Source organism: Camarhynchus parvulus, unplaced genomic scaffold (assembly GCF_901933205.1).
Source record: "Camarhynchus parvulus unplaced genomic scaffold, STF_HiC, whole genome shotgun sequence".
Classification (NCBI taxonomy): Eukaryota; Metazoa; Chordata; class Aves; order Passeriformes; family Thraupidae; genus Camarhynchus; species Camarhynchus parvulus.
In genome coordinates this window covers 21,705-32,744 of record NW_022148145.1, presented here as the reverse complement: position 1 = coordinate 32,744, position 11,040 = coordinate 21,705, and the positions used below count along the sequence as shown (strand labels likewise).

The 11,040-nt window shown below is 43.2% G+C and overlaps 1 protein-coding gene across 1 annotated transcript in view; it reads right to left on the bottom strand.

Annotated features, from left to right (window-relative positions):
• Window positions 1–1,469: 1,469 nt before the first annotated feature.
• The window catches only part of LOC115916115 (DNA polymerase delta catalytic subunit-like), a gene marked incomplete at both ends in the record, with an annotated part of 29,866 nt that continues 20,295 nt past the window's right edge, over window positions 1,470–11,040 (bottom strand). Inside the window, 6 exon segments of the mRNA XM_030969813.1 lie at window positions 1,470–1,519; window positions 2,782–2,879; window positions 4,058–4,110; window positions 4,568–4,681; window positions 8,205–8,295; window positions 8,298–8,338. Coding sequence (XP_030825673.1) covers window positions 1,470–1,519; window positions 2,782–2,879; window positions 4,058–4,110; window positions 4,568–4,681; window positions 8,205–8,295; window positions 8,298–8,338 — 447 coding nt within the window.

Sequence of the window (11,040 nt, the reverse complement as noted above, 5' to 3'; positions counted from 1 at the left end):
ATCCCTTTAACATCCCCCATATTTCCCTAAAAAATCACAAAAAATTCCCAAAAAATCATGAAAAAAAATCCCCAAAAATTCCCCAAAAAAATCCCCAAAAATTCCCCAAAAAATCCCCAAAAAATCCCCCCAAAAATCCCCTAAAAATCCCAAAAATCCCCAAAAAATTCCCCCAAAAAAAAAAAACCCCAAAACCCCCTAAAAACCCCAAAAAAACCAAATAAAAATGAAGAAGAAACCACAATAAAATCACTAAAAATCATTTTATTCAATTGATGAAAAATTCCCGTAAAGAAACGCAGAGCAGGGGGTGGAAAACCTTCCCCAAAACATCCCTAAAAATCCCCCAAAAAAAACTCCAAAAATTAAAAAAAAATCACAAAAAATCCCTTTAACATTTTGGGCATATTTCCCTAAAAAAATCACAAAAATTCCCAAAAAAATCATGAAAAAAAAATCCCCAAAAATTCCCAAAAAATCCCCTGCCTAGCCCCAAAAAAACCCCAAAAAATCCCCCAAAATCCCCCAAAAATCCCCAAAAATCCCAAAAACCCCAAAACCCCTCTAAAAACCCCAAAAAAACCAATTCAAAATGAAGAAGAAACCACAATAAAATCACTAAAAATCATTTTATTCAATTGATGAAAAATTCCGGGAAAAACGGAGCAGGGGGGGAAAACCTTCCCCAAAAATCCCTTTGGGATTTTTTTGATTTTTGGGTTAAACAAAAAAAAATCACAAAAATCCCTTTTTGGATTTTTGGGATTTCCCTAAAAAGGGCAAAAAATTTAAGAAATCATGAAAAAATCCCCAAAATTTCAAAAATTTTGGGTTTTTTTGTAAAAATGGGGAAAAATTTTTGGGGTTTTTTTGGCTGGTTTTGGGGTGAAAAAACCAATTCAAAATGAAGAAGAAACCACAATAAAATCACTAAAAATCATTTTTTTTTCAATTGATGAAAAATTTTTAAAGAAACGCAGAGCAGGGGGTTTGAGGGGATTTTTCCCCAAAATTTTTGGGGCTTTTTTTGGGGCTTTTTGGGGATTTTTTTGGGGCATTTTTTGGGCATTTTTGGGGCATTTTTGGGGGTTTTGGGGGTTTTTTGGCGGCAGCAGCTCCTCTGCACTTCTGCACCTTGCACATGTAGAAAATGGGGCAGTCCCGGCTGTGGGGAGATTTGGGGCAAATTTCAGCGATTTTGGGAAATTTGGGGAAATTGGGATTTTTGGGGATTTTTACGGATTTTTGGGATTTTTTGGCGATTTTTGGGTGATTTTTGGGTGATTTTGGGGATTTTTTTGGATTTTTTTGTGATTTTTCGAGGGCATTTTTAGAGATTTTTGAGGGGCATTTGGGGGATTTTTTGGGGATTTTTTGGGCAAAATTTGGGGATTTTTTGGGGAATTTTTTTGGATTATTTGGGGCATTATTTGGGGAATTTTTGGGGTGGTTTTTGGGGGGTTTTTCACCCAGCTCCTTCTGCACCTTGCGGCGCATGGAGAAAATGGGGCAGTCCCGGCTGTGGGGGAGATTTGGGGCAAATTTCAGCGATTTTGGGAAATTTGGGGAAATTGGGATTTTTGGGGGATTTTTTACGGGATTTTTTGGGATTTTTTGGCGATTTTTGGGTGATTTTTGGGTGATTTTTGGGATTTTTTTGGATTTTTTGGGATTTTTCGAGGGCATTTTTAGAGATTTTTTGGGGGGATTTGGGGCAAATTTCAGTGATTTTGGGGTTTTTCTGTATTTGGGGATTTTTTTTGGATTTTTTGGGGATTTTTGGGATTTTTTTGGGATTTTTTGAGGGCATTTTTGTGATTTTTTGAGGGCATTTTTAGGGATTTTTTTGGGGGGTTTTGGGGATTTTTTGGGGGATTTTCTTTGGGGATTTTTGGGGGAAATTTTGGGGGAATTTTGGGGGGATTTTTTAGGAATTTGGGGGAATTTTTCGGAATTTTTTGGGAGAAATTTTGGGGATTTTGGGGGGATTTTTGGGGGGTTTTGGACGATTTTTTGTGGATTTTTGGAGGCATTTTTGGGATTTTTGGGGGATTTTTGGGGATATTTTTGGGAGATTTTGGAGGAATTTTTGGGGGATTTTTAGGGATTTTGGAGGAATTTGGGGGGATTTTTTGGTGGGATTTTTTGGGGGGGATTTTTTGGGGAAATTTTGGGGGTTTTGGGGGCATTTTTGGGGGATTTTTGAGGATATTTTCGGGAGATTTTTGAGGAAATTTTGGGGGATTTTTGAGGAATTTTGGGGAGTTTTTTGGGGGGGATTTTTGAGGTGAATTTTGGGGGGATTTTTTGGGGGGTTTTGGACGATTTTTTGTGGATTTTTGAGGATATTTTTGGGGGATTTTTGGGGTGAATTTTGGGGATTTTTGGGGGGGAATTTTTGGAAAGATTTTTGGGGCGAATTTTGGGGATTTTTTGGGGGATTTTTGGGGATTTTTGGGGGAGGTGAATTTTTTTTGGGGGTTTTTGGGGGGTTTTGGACGATTTTTTGTGGATTTTTGAGGATATTTTTGGGGGATTTTGGGGGGATTTTTGAGGATATTTTTGGGGGATTTTTGGGGGGATTTTTTGGGGGGATTTTTTGGGGTGAATGTTGGGGATTTTGGGGGGATTTTTGGGGTGAATTTTGGGGATTTTGGGGGGATTTTTGGGGGGTTTTGGACGATTTTTTGGGGGATTTTTGGGGGGATTTTTGAGGCTATTTTGGGGGAATTTTTTGGGGGGATTTTTGGGGTGAATGTTGGGGATTTTGGGGTCCCTGACCTGGTGCACAGCACGTCCTGCAGCAGGGAGCCCTGGCAGCGCTGGCATTGGCTCCAGAGCCGCGCGAAGCTGCGCTCCAGCTGCGACAGGTGACACACCTGGGGACAGAAAATATCCCAAAATAATGGAAATTAACCCCAAAATGTTCCAAAATAATGGAAATTAACCCCAAAATGTCCTAAAATAATGGAAATTAACCCCAAAATGTCCTAAAATAATGGAAATTAACCCCAAAATGTCCTAAAATAATGGAAATTAACCCCAAAATGTCCTAAAATATCCTCCAGCTGCGACAGGTGACACACCTGGGGACAGAAAATAACCCAAAATAATGGAAATTAACCCCAAAATGTCCTAAAATAATGGAAATTAACCCCAAAATGTCCTAAAATATCCCAAATTAACCCAAAATAAGCTCCCGCTGCGACAGGTGACACACCTGGGGACAGAAAATAACCCAAAATAACGGAAATTAACCCCAAAATAACCCAAAATAATGGAAATTAACCCCAAAATCCCCAAATTTTGAGACCCCAAAATCCCCAAATCGCCAAATTTGGACCCCAAATCCCCAAATTTGCTCCCAAAATCCCCCAAACCTCCAAATTTGGACCCAAAATCCCCAAATCCGGGACCCCAAATCCCCAAAATCCCCAAATTTGGACCCAAAATCCCCAAATCCGGACCCCAAAATCCCCAAATTTGCCCCCAAAATCCCCAAATTTGGACCCAAAATCCCCAAATCCGGGACTCCAAATCCCCAAAATCCCCAAATTTGCCCCCAAAATCCCCCAAACCTCCAAATTTGGACCCAAAATGCCCAAAATCCCCAAATTTGGACCCAAAATCCCCAAATCCGGGACCCCAAAATCCCCAAAATGCCCAAATTTGGACCCCCCATCCGACACCGAAATGCCCAAAATCCCCAAATTTGACCCCAAAATGCCCAAAATCCCCAAATTTGGCCCCAAAATCCCCAAATCCGGGACCCCAAAATGCCCAAAATCCCCAAATCCGGGACCCCAAATCCCCAAAATCCCCAAATTTGGACCCCCAATCCGACACCAAAATGCCCAAAATCCCCAAATTTGGCCCCAAAATCCCCAAATCTGGGACCACAAAATCCCCAAATTTCAACCCAAAATCCCCAAAATCTCCCAATCCGGGACCCCAAAATCCCCAAAATCCCCAAATTTGGCCCCAAAATCCCCAAATCCGGGACCCCAAAATCCCCAAAATCCCCAAATTTGACCCCAAATTTGCCCCCCGGCCCCACCTCTTTCTGGTAGAGCTCGGACTCCCTCTGGCGGCAGAAATCGCAAACTGCACCTGCGCGTTTGGGGCAAATTCCGGCGCTTTCCGTCACTCGGGGGCTCCGGGGCCCCAAGTTTCGGGTTAAATTAATGGGGGGGTTCATTAATTAATAATAATTATACTAATGAAAGGTTAATTTGGGGAAGGGGCTTCAATTCGGGCAATTTTGGGGCTCCAAGCCCTCCCGTTTTTGGGGTCATTTCTGTTAATTTTGGTTAATTAGGGGCTCCTGGACCCCAATTTTTGGGTTAATTTTAAGGGTGATTAAGTAATTAATTAATAGTTATCATTATTTAAAGGTTAATTACGGGAAGAGTCTTTAATTTTGGAAGTGGAATTTTTTTAAACTCCAATTTTGGCCGTTTTTGGCCATTCTGGCCCCGGTTTTTTGGGTCAAACCCCCAAAATTCCACCCTGAGGGGATTCAATTAACGCTGAATTAGCTAATTAGTTAATTAGGGGCTCCTCTCACCGTGGTGGGGCAGCAGGGCCCGGCAGCCGACGCAGCTGCTGCGCTTGGAGGTGAAGGCCGAGCGCGCCCCCGAGCGCGCCGTCAGCAGCGTCTTGCAGCGCGTGTGCTCCCCCTCTGCAAGGGAAATTTGGGGGTAAAAAGCCAAAAATGGTAAAAATAAATTTAAAAAAAAATCCCCAAAGTTTTGGGGTTCAAAATCCCAAAATTTCCCCCAAAAAATCCGTCCCAAAATGCCCCAAATCCACCCAAACTCGAGGGTTTGGCCCCAAACTCCTGCAACGTTTGGGGGTAAAAAGTCCAAAATGGTAAAAATAAATTAAAAAAAAAAAATCCCCAAAGTTTTGGGGTTCAAATCCCAAAATTTCCCCCCAAAAATCCGTCCCAAAATGCCCCAAATCCGTCCCAAACTTGAAGGTTTTGCACCGGGTGTGCTCCCCCTCTGCAACGGAAATTTGGGGGTAAAAACTCCAAAAATGATAAAAATAAATCCCCAAAATTTGAGGTTCAAATATCTCCCAAAAACCCCCAACTTTCCCCCCAAAAATCCGTCCCAAAATGCCCCAAATCCGTCCCAAAATCTCCCTGGAATTGGGAGTCTTGTTCCCCATCTGAAACGGAAATTTGGGGTTAAAAAAGCCAAAATGGTAAAAATAAATTAAAAAAAAAATCCCCAAAGTTTTGGGGTTCAAAATCCCAAAATTTCCCCCCAAAAAACCCAAAAATCCATCCTAGAATGCCCCAAATCTGTCCCAAAATCCCCCCGAATTGGGAGCCTTGTTCCCCACTCTGGAGGGGAAAATTTTGGGGTTAAAAAGCCAAAAATGGTAAAAATAAATTTTAAAAAATCCCCAAAATTTCCCCCCAAAAAACCCCCAAAAATCCGTCCCAAAATGCCCCAAAATCCACCCAAACTCGAGGGTTTGGCACCGGGTGTGCTCCCCCTCTGCAAGGGAAATTTGGGGGTAAAAAACCCAAAAATGGTAAAAAATAAATTGTTAAAAAATCCCCAAAGTTTTGGGGTTCAAAATCCCAAAATTTCCCCCAAAAAATCCGTCCCAAAATGCCCCAAATCCGTCCCAAAATCTCCCTGGAATTGGGAGTCTTGTTCCCCCTCTGAAAGGGAAATTTGGGGGTAAAAAACCCAAAAATGGTAAAAATAAATTTAAAAAAAAAATCCCCAAAGTTTTGGGGTTCAAATCCCAAAATTTCCCCCAAAAAATTCATCCCCAAAATGCCCCAAATCCGTCCCAAACTTGAGGGTTTTGCACCGGGTGTGCTCTCCCTCTGAAAGGGAAATTTGGGGGTAAAAAGGTCAAAAATGGTAAAAAATAAATTGTTTAAAAAATCCCCAAAGTTTTGGGGTTCAAAATCCCAAAATTTCCCCCCAAAAAATCCGTCCCAAAATGCCCCAAATCCGTCCCAAAATCTCCCTGGAATTGGGAGTCTTGTTCCCCCTCTGCAATGGAAATTTGGGGTTAAAAAAGCCAAAAATGGTAAAAATAAATTAAAAAAAAAAATCCCCAAAGTTTTGGGGTTCAAAATCCCAACATTTCCCCAAAAACCCCAAAAATCCGTCCCAAAATGCCCCAAAACCGCCCCAAAATCCACCCAGACTCGAGGGTTTGGCACCGGCTGTGCTCCCCCTCTGAAAGGGGAAATTTGGGGTTAAAAACTCCAAAAATCGTCAAAAATAAACCCCAAAAAATCGTGGAATTTTTGGGAGTCCCGAAACCCCCAAACCCTCCCAAAAAATGCCCCAAACTGATCCTCAAACGGCCCCAAAATCCCCTGGGAACTGCGAGTCCCGAGCCTTTGGTTCCCCCTCCGGGGGCAAAAATTTGGGGTTAAAAATCCCCCAAAAAGTCAAAAGGAGATTTTTAGGAATTTGGGGGCTTTGGGAATTTTTTGGGGAATTTTTGGAAATTCCCAAAATTCCGAAATTGAGCCTGGAGCTCCTCGGGAGGGAAAATTTGGGTGAATTTTGTTCCATTTCCGCCCATTTTCGCTCGAATTTAAATTTCGCCCTTTTGGCTCCGATTTTGACGCCGTTTTTGGGATTTTCGCCGGGTTTTTTGTGGAATTTTGGGTTTTTTGGGGTGAATTTTGTGGATTTTGGGCAAACTCCCGCAGCAGCACGGCCTGGGCGCGGCCCTCGCCCAGGATGGGCTCGGAGCTGCTCATTTTGGGTGAATTTTGGCCGATTTTTGCTGTTTCTGGGCGGATTTTGTTGCCGTTTTTTGGGAATTTGGGGATTTTTTTGGGGGATGAATTTTGGAAATTTTAGGAATTTTTGGGAGGAATTTTGGGAATTTCTGGGAATTAACAGAGGAGCCCTAGCCAGACTCAGGATGGGCTCGGAGCTGCTCATTTTGGGTGAATTTGGAGTGAATTTCGCTCCATTTCCGCTCGAATTTCGCCCTTTTGGCTCCGATTTTGACGCCGTTTTTGGGATTTTCGCCGGGGTTTTTGTGGAATTTTGGGGTTTTTGGGGTGAATTTTGTGGATTTTGGGCAAACTCCCGCAGCAGCACGGCCTGGGCGCGGCCCTCGCCCAGGATGGGCTCAGAGCTGCTCATTTTGGGTCCATTTCACTCAATTTTCGCTCTATTTTTGCCATTTTTGCTCCGATTTTGACGCGGTTTTTGTAAATTTTGGGGTAAATTTTGGGAATTTTTGGGAATGTTTTTTTAATTTTGGGAATTTTGGGAAATTTCCTGAGCCTGGAGCTCCTCGGGAGGGAAAATTTGGGTGAATTTTGTTCGACTTTCGCTCCATTTTCGCTCCGATTTCGCTCGAATTTCGCCCTTTTTGCTCCGATTTTGACGCGGTTTTTTGTGGAATTTTGGGTTTTTTGGGGTGAATTTTGTGGATTTTGGGCAAACTCCCGCAGCAGCACGTGGACCTGCCCCCTCGCCCAGGATGGGCTCAGAGCTGCTCATTTTGGGTGAATTTTGGCCGATTTTTGCTGTTTCTTTTGCCATTTTGTTGCCGCTTTTTAAATTTGGGGATTTTTTGGGGATGAATTTTGGAAATTTTAGGAATTTTTTTCTAATTTTGGGAATTTCTGGGAATTAACAGAGGAGCCTGCCAGACTCAGGATGGAAAATTTGGGTGAATTTTGGTGAATTTAAATTTCCTCGGCCGTTCGAATTTTTTGCTTTTGCTCCATTTTGGCCTTGCTTTTTGGGATTTTCGCTGGGTTTTTTGTGGAATTTTGGGGTTTTTGGGGTGAATTTTGTGGATTTTGGGTTCACTCCCCGCAGCAGCAGCCTGGGCCTGGTAGCCCCTCGCCCAGGATGGGCTCGGAGCTGCTCATTTTGGGTCCATTTCACCATTTCAATTTTTAAGCTCTTTTTTGCCATTTTGCTCCAATTTTGACGATTTTTTGTAAATTTTGGGGTAAATTTTGGGGTAAATTTTGGGAATGTTTTTTTAATTTTGGGAATTTTGGGAAATTTCCTGAGCCTGGAGCTCCTCGGGAGGGAAAATTTGGGTGAATTTTGTTCGACTTTCGCTCCATTTTCGCTCCGATTTCGCTCGAATTTAAGCCCTTTTTGCTTTTTGCTCCGATTTTCGCTGGGTTTTTGTGGAATTTTGGGTTTTTTGGGGTGAATTTTGTGGATTTTGGGCAAACTCACGCAGCAGCACGGCCTGGGCGCGGCCCTCGCCCAGGATGGGCTCGAAGATGCGCAGCAGGGGCCGGCTGAGCTGCTGCTCCAGGTAGTAGCGCCTGTGTCGATGGGCAGGTTCTGCTCCAGCGCAAACACCGGTCCTGCGCGGGATTTTGGGCTGAAATCCGCGGCTTTTTGGGAAAATCCGGGCGGAATTTGGGGTTCGGGGGAAAATTCCGGGGTTTGGGGGCGAAACTTTTCGGGTGAAATCAGGAAAAACCGGGATTTTTGGGGTTGAATTTGGGGTTTTTCCCCCATTTTTGGGCTGGACTTTGGGGGTTTTGGAGGGAAATTTTTGGGATTTTTGGGTGATTTTTTGGGGTGGAATTTGGGGTTTTTTGGGGTGGATTTTGGGGTTTTTGGGGTGGATTTTGGGGTTTTTGGGGTGGAATTTGGGGTTTTTTGGGGTGGATTTTGGGGTTTTTGGGGTGGATTTTGGGGTTTTTCCCCATTTTTGGGCTGGAATTTGGGGGTTTTGGGGTGGATTTTGGGGAAACCCGGGGAAAATTTTGGGGTTTGGGGGCGAAATTTTTGGGTGAAATCAGGAAAAATCGGGATTTTTGGGGGTGGAATTTGGGAGTTTTGGAGGGAAATTTTTGGATTTTTGGGTGATTTTTTGGGGTGGAATTTGGGGTTTTTTGGGTGGAATTTGGGATTGTCCCCCCATTTTTGGGCTGCAATTTGGGGGTTTTGGAGGGAAATTTTTGGGATTTTTGGGTGATTTTTTGGGGTGGAATTTGGGGTTTTTTGGGGTGGATTTTGGGGTTTTTTGGGGTGGAATTTGGGGTTTTTGGGGTGGATTTTGGGATTTTTTGGGGTGGAATTTGGGGTTTTTTGGGGTGGATTTTGGGTTTTTTGGGGTGGATTTTGGGGTTTTTTCCCTCATTTTTGGGCTGGAATTTGGGGGTTTTGGGGTGGATTTTGGGGAAACCCGGGGAAAATTTTGGGGTTTGGGGGCGAAATTTTTGGGTGAAATCAGGAAAAATCGATTTTTGGGGGTGGAATTTGGGAGTTTTGGAGGGAAATTTTTGATTTTTGGGTGATTTTTGGGGTGGAATTTGGGGTTTTTTCCCCATTTTTGGGCTGCAATTTGGGATTTTCGGAGGGAAATTTTTGGGACTTTTTTCCCCATTTTTGGGGTGGAATTTGGGATTTTTGGGGGGAAATTTTTGGGGATTTTTTGAGGGTGAATTTTGGGGTTTTTTCCCCATTTTTGGGCTGGAATTTGGGATTTTTGGGGAATTTTTGGGGATTTTTTCTGTGATTTTGGGGTGGAATTTGGGGATTTTTGGGGTTATTTTTGAGGTGGAATTTGGGATTTTGGGGGGGATTTTTGGGCTGCAATTTGGGGTTTTTGGGGGGGAATTTGGGGAAACCCGGGGGAAATTTTGGGGTTTGGGGGCGAAATTTTTCGGGTGAAATCGGGAAAAACCGGGATTTTTTTGGGGGTGGAATTTGGGATTTTCCCCCATTTTTGGGCTGGAATTTGGGGTTTTTGGGGGGAAATTTTTGGGGATTTTTGGGGTGGAATTTGGGATTTTTTCAGGGATTTTTGGGGCAGAATTTGGGATTTTTTGGGCTGGAATTTGGGGGTTTTGGGGGGGATTTTTGGGGGTTATTTTTGGGCTGGAATTTGGGATTTTTTCAGGGACTTTTGGGCTGGCATTTGGGATTTTTGGGCTGGAATTTGGGGATTTAGGGGGGATTTTTGCGGCGGAATTTGGGATTTTTGGAGGGAAATTTTCAGGTGATTTTTTGGGCTGGAATTTGGGATTTTTGGGGGTTATTTTTGGGCTGGAATTTGGGATTTTTGGGATGGAATTTGGGATTTTTTCGGGGACTTTTGGGCTGGAATTTGGGGATTTTGGGGGTTATTTTTGGGCCGGAATTTGGGATTTTTGGATTTTTTGGGCTGGAATTTGGGGATTTAGGGGATTTTTGGGGCTGCTCATTTTGGGATTTTTGGAGGGAAATTTTTGGGGGGATTTTTGGGCTGGAATTTGGGATTTTTGGGGGGATTTTTGGGGTGGAATTGGGGATTTTTTGGGGTGGAATTTGGGGTCTTTGGAGGGGAATTTTTAGGTGATTTTTTGGGCTGGAATTTGGGATTTTTGGGGGGATTTTGGGGCGGAATTTGGGATTTTGGGGGTTATTTTTGGGCTGGAATTTGGGGATTTTTGGGCTGGAATTTGGGGATTTTGGGGTTATTTTTGGGCTGGAATTTGGGGATTTTTGGGCTGGAATTTGGGGATTTTTGGGCTGGAATTTGGGGATTTTGGGGGATTTTTGGGGCAGAATTTGGGATTTTTTCAGGGATTTTTGGGGGTGGAATTTGGGGTTTTAGGGGGGTTTTTTGGGAATTTGGGATTTTTGGAGGGAAATTTTTAGGTGATTTTTTGGGCAGAATTTGGGATTTTGGGGGATTTTTGGGGGCAGAATTTGGGATTTTTGGGCTGGAATTTGGGGATTTTGGGGGGGGATTTTTGGGGTGGAATTGGGGATTTTTTTGGGTGAAATTTGGGATTTTTTGGGGGTGGAATTTAGGTGATTTTTTGGGCTGGAATTTGGAATTTTTGGGGGGATTTTTTGGGCTGGAATTTGGGGATTTTGGGGGGATTTTTGGGGCAGAATTTGGGATTTTTGGGTGGAATTTGGGGATTTTGGGGGTTATTTTTGGGCTGGAATTTGGGGATTTTTCCCATTTTTGGGGCAGAATTTGGGATTTTGGGCTGGAATTTTTGGGATTTTTCCCCATTTTTGGGCTGGAATTTGGGGATTTAGGGGGAAATTTTTTTTAGGGTGA